Raw genomic sequence first — 17,811 nt, forward strand, 5'->3', positions numbered from 1 at the left:
TTTTTACGTAAACAACATAAAATAACATAACACTAAGAGCTTCGTTGTTGTTGGTTTATGCCACAGAACAAAAACACATTCACGAACATGTATGTCACTTTTTTATGTTCCATAAACATAAAAAAAGAATGTACAATGTTAGATAATATATGGTGAAATTGATTACATTATGACTATAATAATATTAAGAATGACATTCTTTACAGTAAACAATCATAGCGTATATTATTGAAGGATCTTCATAAAAAGTGACTTTGAATACAAGCTTAGACTTCACCATCAGAGTGAACTGAGAACTGAGATGATGATGACATAGCTCCACTGAACGCAGCCTGACTCCAGGTAGTCACCGAGCACCAAGGAAAGAAAGGAAGCATCTGCGTGGCGGATAGCGAGGTGACTCTTAGACCGAAAACTTGGACTCAGAGACAAGTGGGGAGCATAAGGCGGTTGTAAAAGGTTTGACCAGGTGGAAAGCAATCACAGCTGCTTTTATTCTCTAGCATTCCCGAGGAGCAAGCACCACAGAGCTCCCAGGTCGAGACCACCTCAAAATTCAGCTTCCAAGTACCTGTATTCTTACGTGACACATATACTGAAATTTAGTCTTTTCCTTAAATTGTGTTAGCAGTTAAGCTTTCATAAGCAAGCTTTCAAGGATACCATCAGTTTTCAATTCTAGTTTACATCCACCTATTTATGTCCTATTTATAGAAAAGAGTCATTCCATTTGAACCTTGAATTTCTATGACACAGGTCTTTAAAGCCCGACCTATAATAGGGTGTTAAAGAGGAAGAGGAAGGTGTCACCTGTATGTTGATAAGAATGAGATTTGAATTCATTATCAGGTGGGGTCAAATAATCACAAATGCCTTTCTGTCATTAGTAATCTTATTCAAAAGATAAAGTAATCAATATAGAATTGCACATAGTAAAATTAGGTTACGTAACTCTGGCATAAATAGAAACAAGACATTCTTTGGTTTTGTTTATTTTTAATGGCTTCTATAGTCAGTGAAAACACTAGCTTTTCAATTTTCTTAAATTCAGATTTAGATATAATTCTTTTAAATCTATTATATTTAAATTCTTTTAAATATCTTATTAGTTAAGATTATTTAAATTGTAGTGTTAACATACAGGAAGTGATGTTAATATGAAGTTACTGACAGTTTTGATGGCTGTATAGGAATTATTTTTTTGAGAAGAATGGGAGTGTATCTAGAGATAATATTAGTGCATTGAAAATACTGGATCCATCCCCCTCACCCCTCATCTAGTGCTGCCTAATATAACCCAACTTCCTCTTAGAAGTAAATTCATAAATTCACATTTCATAATTCATGCTAATTTACCCTCTGACTAATCCACATGAAGCTTTGGATCAGCCATAAAAAAATTATTATAAAAACAGAGTAAGTAGAATAAGATATGTCATACCCCAGGTATTTAGATACGTTAGGTGCTTTTTCAAAGCATGACTTTCATGTAACACATTGTTGCTAACTTGACTCATGGCTAATAAGATTTCTACACGTATTTCGCTTGCCACCGAGACTCTAACTCATGAGAGGAACTTAATTAATTGCCAAAGATCTTTTTTAAAGGGGTGAGTATGCCTTAAAATCCCATGGTCATTTTCTTGGCTAGAGGTCATTAAAAAACTGTAAACAATGTAGAGGGTGCCAAGTTGGCACTGTTTGAATTTCTGGATGTTCAGAAGCACATAAATAGGCAAATTTAGGTGCAAAAAAAGTAGGGTATTTTTGAGATTTCATCTAGGCTATTATTCTAACCCAGATTCAGTTAAAAATAGTAACGCAAAATAATCAAATTTTGTCTAATTATTCAAATAAAATTAAATGTGTAGTCTACAACAAATGATTGAAAAAGAAACTTTTCCCTATTATATTAACTATCACATTAACAAGTTTGCCTTTAGCATGATTGGATAAATGTAACTCTTTTGACAAATGTTTAAATTCTTCCAAATGCAGTATCACCCTTAGGTTGGTAACTAGTAGGCCACCTGGACATTTAACAAAGCACTCTGAAGATTATTAATTCCTGGACTTGTTAAGCTAATGCATCCTTTTCTAAGTAAAAGTTCATGCTCCTCAAATACATCATTCATTTCTTGAGTTTATTTTATATAAAGCTAAATCTTCAGATTGATTTTACAGGTATGATAAGAAATGATGGATAAAAATATAGAAATTTGAGAGAAACTTTTTCAAGCAACTTACTCAAGCTACAAGAAATAAAACAAGCCAAGAGTAAAAAAAAAACAAAAAAAAAAAAACACACTGAAATGTACTATGAAATGTTAAGAGTCTGTCACGGATTCTACATCTTTAAATTCCAGGAAGAGAGTTGTTATGCACATTCAGAATCTGTCAGCAGATGCACTGATTTGGAATCAATGAGATTTTCAAATCTTAAGAAGCAACAAATCTTCTAGTACAATTAAAATACACATTGTAAATTATTTTAGACAAACGAATAAATTCCTTCATCAATGCAATGACCTAACCAATTGCAACACTACAAGATCAATAGATAAAAATCAACATGATAACCTCTGTGGAGTTTTTTCTTGAAAAAGTTACATTTGAATGTATGGCTTATGTGGCAATAATAAGTAATCCATTGCAATAACTTTCATTTACAGAGACAGGAAAAATGACCTTTAAATATAACTAAAACTTTCATAGATACTTACCTTTCATTAGCACACAAATACAATTGCCCTTTCAAAGGACTACCAGAAAGACATTTAACTCAAAAGATTCATAAAAGCTCTTTGGAGAACTGGAATATTAGCAAAACAAAGAAACTTATTTTACATACTAACAGCAACTTGATCAGCAGCCGGCAAAACCCTCCAATAAAACAAGTCAGTCAGCTTTAGAGTGCCGACAGCAACTCTTGGGTTCAACTTAAAGAGACCCTCTCCCTCCTTGACATCTTAAAAATCCTCAACAAAGTCTATGTTTTCCATAGATTGTGTAGACAGGAATAACATAATTATACTCAGGGCTCAAATATCTCTCTATATTTTTCCTGCATGCTACAAAGCACATCAGGGGATAAACCTGAAATTTAATATTCGTTATACCAAATGCAAAAGAAAAAATTCAAATTCTGAATTTCAGCATGATCCCTCTCAACATCAGGTATTTCTTAAGTTCAATAAAGCTCTACTGAAGCAATACCTCATTGTTCCTACAAAACGAAGTTTCACATAGGAAAGAATAATAGATTGAACACAACATTTTATCAAGAAATAACCCACAAAGTGATGTCTTTAAATGTCCCTTAGCTATAGAAGATAAATCCTAATAGCGGTGACAAAATAACAAAGGTCAATTTCAACAAACACCACATGTAAAGTCACAAATAGAAAATATTTCTTTAAAAATCATCAAATCCCCCAAAGGTCCATTTTAAAGGCATACATTTTCTAAGTATTCGATACACACCTAATGTTCTGTGTTGTGAGCAAGGTGGCAAGAAGACACTTGCACTTAAATCTTGAAGCATCCCGTCCTGATGAACCCAGAGAAACTAATTTCTGCCATCAGAGAAGTCCGCCACCAGAACACCAAATAATGATATGCGCTGCTCCGAAGGAGACAGCAAGCCCGGTTCTGGCTAGGAGGTCTCTCGAGGTACAATAATATAAACCTGATCAATTGCAATTAAAATCTGAACAGAGGCTTAGAACTTGAAGTCTTGGTGCATTAGTTCTTGCCAAAAGCAGATGTGATTGTGAGCTGGAAGCAATTTCTCCTGGTAATTTGTGATGACACTGGGTAGTGCAGCCCCAGAGTCCCCAAAGACAAACTCATCAGAGGCTCTAATGTATGCATGACACATGAGGTGGCTCTTTTAGAGCTCAATTAATTGGGCTGAACATTAAGACAGCAAGTTCAGGACTTTTTCTCCTGATGCCCCCCTTCTAGAAGTGCTCCCCCGACCTTTAAAGCAAATTTTTTTTTGCCTTACCTTCTGCAAGCCATGTTTCTTGTAATTGACTTAGATCTTGAAAGAGTTCTAAAAAAAAAAAAATTAAATTAAAAGAGAACATAAGATTTGTAAGCTGTTAAGTGTTCATTAAATAGAAATGTTCACCATTATCACATTGGCATGGGCTATCAATTCAACTTGTGTGTTTGTGATGGGGGAAGGGGGTGGCAGTATAATAAAAGAAAATAGGATTCATATCTCCATAATCCTTTATATTTTGATAACTTTTAAGACATGAATTTTTAAGGAGCTCTTACATTCCCAAAACTACAAAATAGACTCCCCCTTGTTTTAAGCAAATAATAAAGAATCTTAAGGACATCGAACACATACTTGTGCAGTGGGATTCACACAAAAGGCTGAGGTTAAGGTGTATCTATCCCTGGAGGGCTTACCTATCTTAAATCTATTCAATCTATTCTATTACTAAGACAGTACATTTACATAGGCCAAAAATCATTTTAGGTACATCTTTTGAATCATAAGTAAATGGTGTAACATTATGTGAGCTAACTCTCATATGTTGTCAGGTTTAATACCATAACACTCAAAGGAAAAACTTTTAAATGCAAGTTTTTTGAGGAAATTTTCTCCATGAAAAGATTTCTAAAATCAGAGAAAGACGATCCCTTGACACCTGTGAATTGCTAAGTCCAAAATGAAATATTCTGTCCAGTTTGGGCTGGCAAGGTATGAAAGGAAGTGAAGATGTTCAGTAAGTATAAGAACTTTAGTAAGTTTCAGAACTGAGCATAACTCAGTTGAAAACTGAACTTTGATAACTAAATCTAAGCACACTAAATGTATTATGATTGTCTCATATGGCCAAAATAAGTTATAATATACTGACCTCCTACCAATAGTTCATAAGAAGAATCTATAACCTTCTGTCCAAAGAAGTAGTATACTTCCTAATTAGGCCTTCATTCTGATTCAGTGAGCATGTGTAAGGCTTAGAAACGGTGTTATGACACCCCCTGAAATCATTACGATTTCAGCGTAAACTTGAAGGGAAACTGAACTATAGAGTTTAGGGAGCAAAGAGTAATTGGTATCTATAGCTGCTTAGTGTGCCCCAGTGTATCAACTAGAATCCTTACCTTATTAGTGTCTGCCATCAGTTATGTGTCATATGAACAAGTGTATTTCAACAGAAAAGAATGATTAAAAGTAAGGTGCCACTTTTCATGGACTTACTTCTTTCATTAGTTTTGTGACACAACCACAAAACAATCTCCAAAGCAGTCTGTCACTTACGTAAATTGCTCCAAATAAACCTCATGGTTAAATTCAGCAAATTAAAAGTTTAGTATTTTTAAGATAAGACTGAGCTATCCCTCTTCTTTCTAAAGGTGGAAGGAATAGGCCAAGAAGGGGCAAAATCCGACCTCACCTTCTGAATCATGAGCCAGATCTCTGTTAATGAATTTTCTTTTCCTGACATTTGTAGGTTTCTCGTTACAATGTCTCCCACGCTGACTCTAAAAGGGAAAGACAAAAATCCTTTAAAAGAATATAAACCTCGGATGTCACACTCACACACACACACAAGCAAAAACCACTTGCATAAATAACATAAAATCTACTGGGTCCTCTCCATAGAAAAATAAATTCTACAGTATCAATTCTAATACTCTTCGTCTGCATTCATGACAGTGAAAACCTATTGTGAGACTTAACAGCCAAGGGAGGGTTGCTGTCCTAAGCCGATCCTGACACTCTATCAATCATCTTATCCATGTTATCCCAGCATCAAAACAACACCAAGCAATTACACTGAAAGTTGGTTTTTTTAGGCTTAGTCAAAGCTGGATTAAAACAGTGAATTGTAGTTTCTCAGATACCCATACACACATACAAAAAGGCAGCTAGGAGAAAGTGAAGAGATTTTTTTTAAATGAGAAAAAAAGAAACAAAAACACCCTATGTAAACATAAAGTGTCAGCATTTGTCTCAACTTCATTCTTCTCAATGTGACAGACAAACCCAGCCAGAAACTTTGAGGGCAGCAGCTGCTGCCGCCCTCCACCTCCTCGGCTTCCACTCATCTTGAACACTTTAATCGGAAAAAGGGGTCTTAAAAACAAACTATGCCTTATCCAAATCACTGAAAGGTAAGCTCATTGTGAAGATTGGGCTTCTAGAAGCAGAGTCGCCCTACAGTGGCAACAAAGCAGATAAAGTATCTGCAATCCCAACCCCCTTGCCCCCTCCCTTCGCATCTTCTCCCTCCCTTACGCCTCCCTTCCTCCTTCCCCCACCCCACCCCACCCCCGCTGGAGTCAAGTTTATAAACAGCAACTTTCGAACAGATCACTCACATTGGTGACCATGTAAGGCACTTGCTGGTCGTAAAATCCATCCATTCTGCTGCTCTTCGCAAATCTCAGCTCAGTATTTTATATTTTTAGCATTTAGCTGGAGATTTCCTCGGGATCTGGACTTCTATCAACCTAAAGGGGAACAAGATGGCTTTTAGGCTTGGGGGAAAAAAAAATCATGAATGAAGCTCTTGAATTTGCATAGCTAATTACCCTCGACAGTCCCATTCACAAAAAATAACCCTCCCTACACCGCCTCCTTCACCTGGATCCAAAGAGAGCCAAGAGAGTTCACAATCTACATATTTTCGGCAGTAGCAAAAATCCGAACAAGAGGCGAAGCATTTATTTACACTCTCGACGTTTCCCAGCGCGGTCAGTGTACCCCGGCAGCGCTGATTCGCAAACGTGTGCAAAACTAGCAATGGCGATCAACGAGACTTGCTTTGCACCTAACGGGACTAAAGAGACGGAGACACCTCTTTCGTAAGGAGAGTTTTTGCAACCCACAGCCATGCAATTATCTGGAGAGACAAAAAAAGTTGTTGGAAAGACCCACCTGGAAGCCACGCTAGGCGAAGGGCTGCAAAAAATCCCCTCCAAATTTAATAAAAACATTAATTATTACCCAGCACTTCCCCCTTGGAAGCTGAAAGCGCCTCTGACAGAGCTCAATTCGGTGGTTTTTCCTCTACTTCTCCTCCAGGGGCCTCCTATCCAAACTGATGGCTCGCTGCCTCCCATTGGCTCCGCGTCTCTTTCAGCAGATCAGATTTCGGGCTGTCAATCAGGCAGCTCCTAGCCCCTTCTCGTGGCTCTCGCACAGCCCTCGGCCGGAGCGGGTGCCTGGCGGGGACGTGCGGCAGCGACTCCCTTCCTACCGTCAGTTTATTGTTAAACTGCTGCCAGGCGTAGCGATCGGGTCGCCAGTTGTCGCTAACCAGTGTGTTTGGTTCACTGTTTGGCAGATTTCCCTAAGGGACTTTTCTTCCGTTCAGGTGTCTATATTCTGAAGTGCGATCCATAACGCCCTCAGGCACCTCCACCCCAAGATCTCCAGCCTCGTTCCCACTGAGCTTTTGACCTAAGTCTTTTTCCTTTTTTTTTTTTTTCTTTCCCAACAACCCTCTACCGCCCCCACCATCATGGCTTATCGAGACTTTTTTTGGGGTGGGTGGTACAGCAATCCTCAACTAAAACTCGATTTTAGGAGAAGGGGGGCTAAAGCGATCCGGACGAATAAAAGACGGGTCTGAAAACCGCCTAGGTCTCTACGTGCGAACTGCAGAGCGGTGCTTCCAGCCCCGCCGAGGAGGTGGGGAGAGGCGGGGAGAAGAAGGGGTGGCTCGGATATCCCGGGGACCCGCACGTTTCCTGAGCTTTTGTTATGTATACAAGGGAGGCGAGGGTGTCACTTACTGTACTTGACGCTTTCACTTCCTCTAGAGCTTTTACACAGCCCGAGCCCAGACTTGGGGGTGTGCAGTGAGGGGGCTCGGGTTTCAAGGACAACGGCTAGGACGTTAAACGGGGAGCGCGGCAGCTCTGGAGCCTCTAGCTGGGACCCTCCTTAGGGGCTTGGAGCTGTGCGGTCACGGCCCTTGCCGGGCCGGGAGGCCTCGGGGATGGCCCCGGGGGCTTAGCGGTGTTGCAACTGACTTGTAATCCTGGTGACAACCAGAGCTGGTGACCAAAGCACGCTTCCGGCAGCTGTTCCGCCGGCCGGGAGGCGTGCTGCAGTTCTCATTTTCTACGTGAAAGTTTCCTTCGTTGAATGGAACGTGGTCACGGCGAGGCTTTAAAATGGTGTGCGAACACGCCAGGCTCAATTTCGGACCCATGGAGAAGCCAGGAAAGGAAAGGCTATTTCAAGGCAAAAAAGGTAGCAAGGAAGAAAACACTCATTACTGGGGAAGCAACCAATAATTATAGATAACCAGGAACACACGGTGCATGCTCTCAAACTTGAGCAAAAGGGAGGAGCCTGGGACAACGTGTGCACCTACTCACATTTTGAGCGGGAACTGCACTTTCACCCCGTCAAAAGAGGGGTCCAGGGAGCAGCTGGGCCCTGAAGTTAAACGCTTGTAAAGCTCTAGGGCATTGTGAGCGCACCCAAGAGGGAGGCCAGTCGCAAGGGTATTCCGCCGCCCAGCACTCGCGGGCTAACCCACCCACAAAAATGTGAGCAACAGTTTCCAAAGCCCTGCACTGGGGCCGGAGCCTAACCCGTATCCACGGTAACCAGGAGAGGGAGGAGCTTGGGGTTAGGTCCCCGCGAGGTCCGCTCCGCAGCCAATAACAAACCGTATATTCCCAGCCCATTGTTGTGTAGTGCTGACCCCGCAGCGCTCCACGACGGGATTGGCTGCCTAAGGGAAGAGGGCGGAGCTCGCACGCCCCCGCAGCCACCCTTCAGTTCCATTCACAAAATTCCGGCCTCTGTTGATCACGTGGTTGGGGGCGTGGAAGGTGGGGGGGCTGTCACAACAAAGGCCTAAGTTTCTCAAATCACCAAACTTTTCTTTCTACCTCGTTGCCTCCTGTTTGTCCCGTCTCTGAATCAAATCCTAAATAATTTTTAAAAATTAAACAAAAACCCGTTGTCATTCAGTCCATTCGGAATCTCAGCGGCCTTTTGGAAGACTGTAGAATTGCCCCCAGGGTTTCCAGGGCAGTAAATCTTTCCGGAAGCAGACTGCCACATCTTGCTCTGCAGGGAGGGAAGAAGGGTGGGAAAGGCTGGTGGTGGGTTCAAACCAGAGGCCTCTCCTTAGCAGCCCAGCGCTTAACCGCCGTGCCACCAGGAATTCCAAGAACACCTACTCCAAGTTTGACTGGGGCGGAGGGGGTGGGGGAGGTGCAAAAGACAGAGAGAGAGCTTTGAGAGCAATGGCCTAGGTGGGAGGGGGGCAAATTCAGTCCGAAAGGAAGGTTCTGGAGGGGACAGTTCCTGCTGCCCTGCATAAAAGGAACGTTCCCCAAGGTAAAGCAAGAGAATTCAGGATAGAGGGAGCCTGAGCTTGCTTCTTCATCAAGTCGTTACTATTCTTAGAGGTAGAAACATTTCACAATGTAGAGGTTTGTTTTTGTCCTGTTTGATTTCAGTTTTACATTTGATTCCTCCCACGATTTTTTTTAAGTTTGGGAATATTACAAGTTCCTGCCTGCTGGCAGTTTTGATAGACATTTCCTTAGTAATCCACAGGCCTGCGAGCCGACCCTCCTACAGCTGCACAGCCCAATTGCATACTAATCCTCCAATTTTACTTCGGAATGACCCAGCTCTCTGTTTTCTCTTTGGGAGTACTTAAATAAAGTCAGAGCAGTTAACGATTTGATCTTAGGACTTTAATTGAAAATGTGAATATGCAGACCAAGTGAACAGTTTGACCATGATGCTTTCTTTCTCCCACTTTCTCTTTCTTTCTCCCACTTTCTCTTCAGTCCTCATTCTTGCTGGGGGGTGGGGGTGGGGTGTGTGTGTGTGTGTGTGTGTGTGAGTTTGCGCGCGTGCGCGAGCTTTGATGCTCGGAGACACTGGCTTTTAGGTCAGCGGCTGTTTATCTTCTGTGCTGGGCACTGGGGAAACCAGCAGACTCAGGGGCTGCAGACACTGGAAGAACTCAGGTTTTGTTTTTCAGAAAATGTTACGATTGTGGAAACTGTCTACAGAGGCAGCTGTTCTCTCTACAGAGGGGGACGTCAAAAGTTGCACAAAGTTTCCACTACTTTTGAAAACGAATCTCTGAAAAATCAGCTTAGTAATGCCAGTCCTCCTTGAATGGAAAATTTCATTTTGGCAGGATTTCAGGCATAGAATGGCAGAATAGAGGCCAGCAGGCTTTGACATTTATTTACTTGTATTTTGAAATCCCATTTGGGTTTTGAAATAGGACCTCTTGAGAGAAAGGTTTTTCCCAAAATGTAAGAAGGGTGGAGGGGCTGGGGAGTCCATTTTTGAGTTTGGAAAGTTTTTAACATGCACGTAAAGCTATTTAAAACTTTATAGCTCCTTTGCTGTCATTTAATAAAGTAAAATAATATTAATTGGTGGATTTTCTGCAGATCCCTTATTATAGCATTTGACTGAATTTCATGTCATTAAATTTAAAAAGTGAAATTCAAAAGCAACAGAAATATGGAAACTTAAACCGAAATAGTGCTGCTGATTTTAAATAGGTAATGTGATTAAATTCAAATAAACTTTTTTTCAAAATGGTGAGGATCATTAAATAATATAAATGGTGTTTTAAAAAAAATTTTTTTGAGACTAAAATTATATCTAGGGCAAGTTGTTAATGGCCTAGTATACACAGAACTATATCACATAGATATGGGAAAGATACATTTATGAATAGAAAAGTGGACAAAGAAAATGGACAGGTGAAAAATTTCTAACGGGAAATACAGAATTCTGAAGGACAGTGAACGAGCTAGTGCTTTTAGAAAGCTTCCTAAACAAGAAGACAAGCAAGCATATGAGAACAAGGTATCTCCTAGGAAGAAGATAAAGGTAGCAGAGAGATTTGTACAAAGTCTCTTGTGTGCCATTATCAACACTGCTATTCATACGACCGTGGTGGCATAGTGGGCTATGGACCGAGCTCTTAACCCCAAGATCAATGGTTCAAACTCAGCACTTATTCAATAGGAGACAAATTAGGCTTTCCTTAGAAACTCAAAGGGACAGTTCTACTCTGTCCTATAGGGTCACTATGAGTTGTAATGAACTCGATGGCAATGGAAAAATAATTCTGAAAAAGAAAAGCAGTTTATAAAAAATTTCATACATGGCAATGTTTATGAAAATATAACTTGTAGGGGAAAAATCTGCAAGCAACCATCTTTGAGAAGATGGTTTTAACAAAGTAAGATTCTCTGATACTTTGACATTCTTATTATAATTATATAGCTAGGGGTTTTTTTTAATTATAGTATATCCTTGGTTCTCAAATTGGAAATTCTATAAGAAACTCCTTGTTAAAAGCACTGCTCTGCATGGATCCATAGAGTTTCTGGTTCAATAGACCCGAGGCAGGACCCAGGAAGCATCTGTGATGATTCCATCGTAGGAGATTGCAGTCCAGTGATCTGAAGACCTTTCTTTGAGAAACCCTAGGCTTGATTTCTCTCAGAAGTTCACAATGAGGCCAACAATATGTGTTAATGGCAGACATATTTTGTTAGACTCCCATTATGTTGACTCTGATGTTAAATTCGTGGTCAACATTTAAAATTCAGATTTCATGTGAAAAATCCTCAAGTCCAGTAGCACTTGAAAAATGAGAGGCTGTGATAAGAGTAAGTCCCGAGCCCTCTACGATCACCTTTAGCAGTTTTAATATACTAAAACCAGATCAAACAAAACCCACTACCATCAAGTGGATTCCGACTCATAATGTACCTTAGACCAGGTTTCTGAGGCTGTAGCTCTTTAGGAGAAGAGAGAGTGTCATCCTTCTCCTGAGGAGGAACTTGTGAGTTCCAATTGCTCACTCGTGATTAGCAGTTCAGTATGTAAAAAACTACATCCCCAGTAATACACCGAAAGGACAGCCAAATCCTTTTAATTAGGGTTAGTTTTCTATGGCCAAAAAAGAAAGAAAGAAGAAAGAAAAGGAAGAAAGAAAATCCATGTATAAGGCAGCTATCTATTAGGCATAAGACATCATCAGTTCAATGGTCGAATTCTCACCTTCCATGGAAGCGCCCTGGTGACTTAGGGGGTGTTAAGTGTTGGGCTGCTCCCTGTAAGGGCAGCAGTTTGAAAGCACGAGCCCCTCTGTGGGAGAGAGATGAGACCTTCTACTGCCTTAAAGATTTGCTGTCTCAGAAACACATTGGGACCGTTTACCCTGTCTTACAAGGTCATGGTGAGCCATAATCAGCTCAACGGCAGTGATGTGTTTTTGTTGTTATGGGGAAGACTTGAATTTGATTTCCAGTCTGTCACTGGAGGCTTATCTGTTGATTCACAACTTTTACATGGATCAAGAGGCAGTTGTGTGAACAGAATAAAAGAATATTGCATAGCTAAAAATCAGGAGAAGTATACATCAAGATTGTGTTTTCTCATTATACTTATTCAATCTGCATGCTGAGCAAATCATCAGAGAACCTTATAAAGAAGAATGGGCATTATACCCATTATATAAAAAAGAATGGGTATCAGGATTGGAGGACAGCCATTAACAACCTTCAACATGCAGATGATACATCCTTGCTTGCTTAAAGTGGGGAGTTGAAGCACTTGCCAATAAAGATCAAGAATTGCACCCTTCAGCATGGAATATAATTTACTCAATGTAAAGAAGACCCAAATCCATATAAATATGGATCAGATTTACTCAATGTAAAGAAGACCAAAATCCTCAATACTGGACCAATAAGTAACATCAATGATAAATCGGGGAAAAGTTGAAGTTCTCGAGGATTTTTGTCTTGCTTGTATCCACAATCAATGCTTGTGGATGGAGCAGGAAGGGATCAAATGACACATTGCATTCGGTACATTGGCTGCACACAACCTGTATCAAGTGTTGAAAAGCAGGGGTGTTACTTCAAGGACTAAGGTGCCCCATGCCCAAGTCAGGTATTTTCAGTCACCTCATATGCATGTGAAAGTTGGGCATTGACTAAGGAAGAGCAAAGAAGAATTGATGCATTTGAAGTATGTTGTTGATGAAGAATATTGAAAGGACCGATAACAGTTGTAGGAGCCCCTAATAAAATGTTAAAAAAAAAAAAAAAGACTATAATAAAGACCAAAGTCTTAGAGAAAAAAAAAAAAAGAAAGGACCATGGACTGCCAAAAGAACAAACAGACCTGTCTTGGAAGAAGTGCAGCCAGAATGCTCCTCGGAAGAAATGATGGCAAGACTTTCTCTTACATACTTTGGACATGCTGTCTGTAGAGATCAGCTCCTGGAACAAAGACATCATGCTTAGTGACGTAGAGGGGTAGCAAAAATGAGGAATTCCCTGGACGAGATGGGTTGGCATGGTGACTGCAACAATGGGCTTAAACATAAAACCAATCGTGAGAGTGGTACGAACCCGACTGGACAGCACTAAGAACAAAATGATAGTAAGCAGGTTTCAGCAGAGCTACTAGTGTTAAATAGACTTGAAACAAAGGCTTGACATTGAACTTATTAAAATCTTCAAATGAAGCCATATGAATCATGATAAGTCTGCTCTACAACCCATCTGAGGATGGCACAAGACTGGGCTGTGTTGGCTCTGTTGTGCATGAGCTGCTGTAAGCTAGTGGCCAAGTTGATAGCAATATATCTAGGTAGCTGAGAGTCTTGATTTTTGAGCAGTACATGAAGTTTGGTAACTGACAAGCAAGGAAACATTTAAACTCTCCACCTTCCTTTAGAACAGCAGTTCTCAACTTGGGGGTTGAATGATCCTTTCACAGGTGTCACATAGCAAAATTACAGTTATGAAGTAGCAACAAAAATAATTTTATCATTGGGTGGTCACCATAACATGAGGAACTGTATTAAAAGAGTCGTGGCATTAGGAAGGTTGAGAACCACTGCTTTAGAAAGAGAACCATTTGTATGTTTTACATAATTAAATGTATGGCATTGATAACTTTAAAATAAATATTGTAGCCTCAGCAAAGTTCACCAGTCCCATGTCTATACAGGAAAATAGTAAGAGAGAGAGGATATAGTTGCTGTCATTCTTCCAAAGTAAAAGACAGGCAGCAACAAAAAGCAAAATGCTAACAAAGGTCCCATACTATAACTTTATTCTCCTCCAATACAACTTGATGTAAAATGGTGTGAAACACGAAGAGTAAAATTAATTGGTATGCCTAACTGACACTGAGAACAAGGCTATTTCCAGGCTGGCTTCTTAAAGTTCCCCCTCTGTGGCATTTTTCTGGCAAGTGTTTTCCTCCATTTTGAATCTAAAGAAGGACTATGGAAACACCCTTTTGTAGGCTTGCAAAACTGACCAATTTTCCAGAGTTCTAGATTCCCTGAAAATCTTTCTGACTATCTCCAGGAAGTAAACATCTTAGGATCCTGGCCTCAGTTTCGTTGTCAGTGGCTAGCACATAAACAGTTGATGAAAAGTGATTCTGATTCAAGGTGGTCCAAAGTGTGTCAAACAAGTGTGCTCTATAGGATTTCTAATGGCTAATTTTTCAGACTAACATGATAAGCCTTTCTTCCAAAATGCATCCTGGTATACTTGAATATCCAACCTTAAAATGAGCAGCACGTGTGTTAACAGTGTGCAATGCCCCTGGAGACCCCTCTAGCCCAGTGGTTCTCAACCTTCCTAATGCTGTGACCCTTTCATACAGTTCCTCATACTGTGGTGAACCCCCAACCATAAAATGATTTTCTTTGCTTCTTCATAACTGTCATTTTGCTACTGTTACAAATCAGCCGATCCCTATGACAGGGGCATTCCACCCCCAAAGGGGTCACGACCTACAGGTTGAGAACCGCTGCAGCACATCCCCAAAGCAAATCAAACCCACTGGCTTAGAGTCCATCCCCACTCGTAGCATTTCTGAGACTGCAGATCTTTAGGGAAGCAGTTAGCGTCATCTTCCTCTAGAAAAGCAGCAGGTGAGTTTGAATCACTGACCTTGTTTGTGGTCAATAGTTCTCGGCTTACCACATTGTACCATCAAGGATCATTAGCACAACCAGTATCATAAAACAAAGGGAACCAAACAAACCCATTGCCACGGAGTCGAGTCCAAGTCATATGAACCCTATGTAGGGTTTCGGAGACTATACTTCTTTATTGGAGCAGGACAGCCTCATCTCCCTCCTGCAGACAGACCAGGGGGTGTAAACCTTGGGCCTTGCAATTAGCAACCCAATGCCTAACCCACAGCAACTGCAGTGCCTCTGTAGCACGCAGAAAGTGTTTCATGCGTGTTGTCCGATGAATTAAGTAATGAATGAATAGCATGTTTCTGACGTCTTTCCTTGTACATTTCAAATAGTTATAATTCAAACCTAAGATATGCTTTTCAAATTCAAACCTAAGACATGTTTTAAGCAGTGATTGCTCAAGACCAAAGAACCAAAATGTGACTGGATAACTAAAGAGAACTGATGCCCAAGTACAAATGGCTTTTGGTTAAAAGTTTGCTCTGAAAATTATTGTTGGAAAGAAAACTGAATGTTGCACTGAGCTAAATATATTTCGCTAATGTGTAGGCTTATTCTCTCTCTTTTTTTTTTAACACAGAAACACTTCTCTCTGTGATTTCTAAGGATGTGATATTTACGTGACCAACAACAAGTATCAGAAGTATATAATTCAGAATCAGAGCTTGTACCAATGTGGCCTCATATATATATCTATTCATAGATATATATATGAATTGCTCTAGATGTCCTTGAGATCCCTATGAAAGAAAACCTCCTGGTTTTCTTACTTTTAACCAAGAGTTATGTCTAACTCATTATAACAAACACATAATGTAGCAGAAAACAGATTTAACATCAGACAATCACGGTTTTGTATGCTGGCTCTTACACAGTCCAAAGTACATACATTCTCAGTTTCGACCCCCTATTTTCCAAACGTGAGGAAGAAATAAGCTAATATATAAGGGGACTTCAGAAAGGGGAAGGAAAAAGTTGACTATTTTTCTATTACATTTTTCCATCAACTTTCTGAAGCCTCCTCACATTTAAACTGCTGAGCAGACCTTATATGCTAGAATTACTTGTACTTTTCCATTTCAACTTTTTTCTTAGCCTGTTATGACAGCAGACTTTTCCCTCTGCATTGGCTCACATCACCCCGATAGTATTGATTTATGGAGATATGACCAGAAGAATGGTTGTTTTAGGAGTGTCCTTTACACTTGGAAGGAGTCCTGGTATATAGTGGACTGCATACCACCGCAAGGTCTGCAGTTTGAACCCACCAGCCGCTCTGGGGGAGAATGGTGGCTTTCTACTCCTTACAGATTTAAAGTCTTGGAAACCCAGAGAGACAGTTCTATTCTGTCCTCTAGGGTCCAACTCTGAGCCAGAATCACTCAATAGCAGTGAGTGTGATTTAGGTTTACAATTGTAAAATAGTGAACCACAACTTCTGTACATTTTTAAAACATATTCCCAGCTTTCCATCATGGAAAAGCCAATTCCTGGTTTCCAGTACAATCAGGAGATTAAAACATCAGAATTCTTTCTCTTATCTTATAGTCAGCTGACTAGATGCCTGAAACAGCAAGCCAATACCAATTCTATTCCAACTAAGTTCTCTTTATTGCATTCGAAAAGAGCAGCACAGTAGTTGAGAGAGAGGAAGCATTCTTGAGGAGAATGCCCAAACTGGGAATGAGTTTCAAGAACGTAAAACATAACAGTGGTCCAAAATCAAGCTGTTTCTGAAAAGGGGCAAAAGAATGGCCTCAGGCCCATCACTTTCTCGACCAGCAGAAAGTCTGCCCTAAAGAAAGGTCATACTTAAGACAGCCTCTTGGTATTTGAAGAGCAGCAGTGGCTTTGAACTTTGTAATAGTGATTTAACTTCTTTGTGATCTTCCTGAATTCTCTTTTATATTCAAAATGTTCCCTTTGTCCTGAATTTCTTCTCAAGTTTAAAAATAGCCGGTTTGACTACAGGCATTTCATGTAAGCACATCAAAGAAAGCGACAAATCTTCTTTGTAACTATATGACATGCTCAAAATAAAACTCAGGGTTTAATTCTTGGCTTGCTTTTATATTCTAAGTGGAAATTACTCTCTGTGGCTCTTGTCCAATAGTGTCAACCCTCTGTTTATTAAATCTATTATGAGGGCAATACGGCCTCATAATAAGTTACTTATGAATGAACGTCGTGCCATTGTTAAGATTTGTATCTGACATTCTTGACATCAAGGAAGGAATAAAAGAAGGCATCATCATCAGAAAGGCATCCATGAAGCAGAACCTCACTGATCCAGTGGAGTCCAGGGACGGGACCTAAAAATAACCTTTGCCTTAAGCGTTAAAGTAAAGGTATCTTTCCAATGCATTTTCACATTCTCTTACTGAAATCTACTCAGATACTTTAATGTCAATCTTATGGGTTTGAATAGAGGGAAAGGCCATGACATTAAAACAATTAAAAAAAGAGATCTTATTATTTGACTTATACCTGCTAAGGAGGGATACCAGCGTTTAGAACATAGATGATTCCTAATCTCAAAATAAAACGAGGCATCAACAACTCATCTAATGTTTGTAAGTATCCTAATGCCTCTTATTTTCCAACACTAGAACCTTGTTTAATAAGGACTTGCTATTTTTACTTGGAGGATTAGCACTGATGTTGCAATGGTTTGGGGCTAACCTGAAAGGTAAGGGGCTAGAACCTGTGAACTACTGTTTAAGAGAAAGACCAAGCAATCTGCTCCTGTACTGGTTTAGCGCCTGGGTAACTCTCTGAGGGCACTTCAGCTCTGTTCTGTTGT

General features: G+C 40.2%; 1 protein-coding gene across 6 annotated transcripts in view; it reads right to left on the reverse strand.

Moving 5' to 3' along the window:
* The window catches only part of ETV1 (ETS variant transcription factor 1), a 104,980-nt gene extending 97,058 nt beyond the window's left edge, over positions 1-7,922 (reverse strand). The window contains exons 1-5 of one of the 6 annotated variants that reach the window (XM_004702691.2): positions 6,911-6,984; positions 6,617-6,812; positions 6,352-6,483; positions 5,424-5,511; positions 4,010-4,057 (exon numbers count right to left, since the gene is read on the reverse strand). In XM_004702691.2, the coding sequence (XP_004702748.1) occupies positions 4,010-4,057; positions 5,424-5,511; positions 6,352-6,396 (181 nt within the window). In that variant the 5' untranslated portion in view covers positions 6,397-6,483; positions 6,617-6,812; positions 6,911-6,984. Of the gene's footprint in view, positions 1-3,483; positions 3,768-4,009; positions 4,058-5,423; positions 5,512-5,988; positions 6,079-6,351; positions 6,484-6,616; positions 6,813-6,910; positions 7,138-7,770 lie in introns of those variants that run through there. The other 5 variants (XM_045288694.1, XM_045288692.1, XM_045288693.1 and 2 more) reach the window with 5 other exon arrangements.
* Between the last annotated feature and the right edge of the window lie 9,889 nt (positions 7,923-17,811).

This window comes from Echinops telfairi, unplaced genomic scaffold (assembly GCF_000313985.2).
Source record: "Echinops telfairi isolate 266 unplaced genomic scaffold, ASM31398v2 ScPeMD7_23;HRSCAF=83, whole genome shotgun sequence".
NCBI lineage: Eukaryota > Metazoa > Chordata > Mammalia > Afrosoricida > Tenrecidae > Echinops > Echinops telfairi.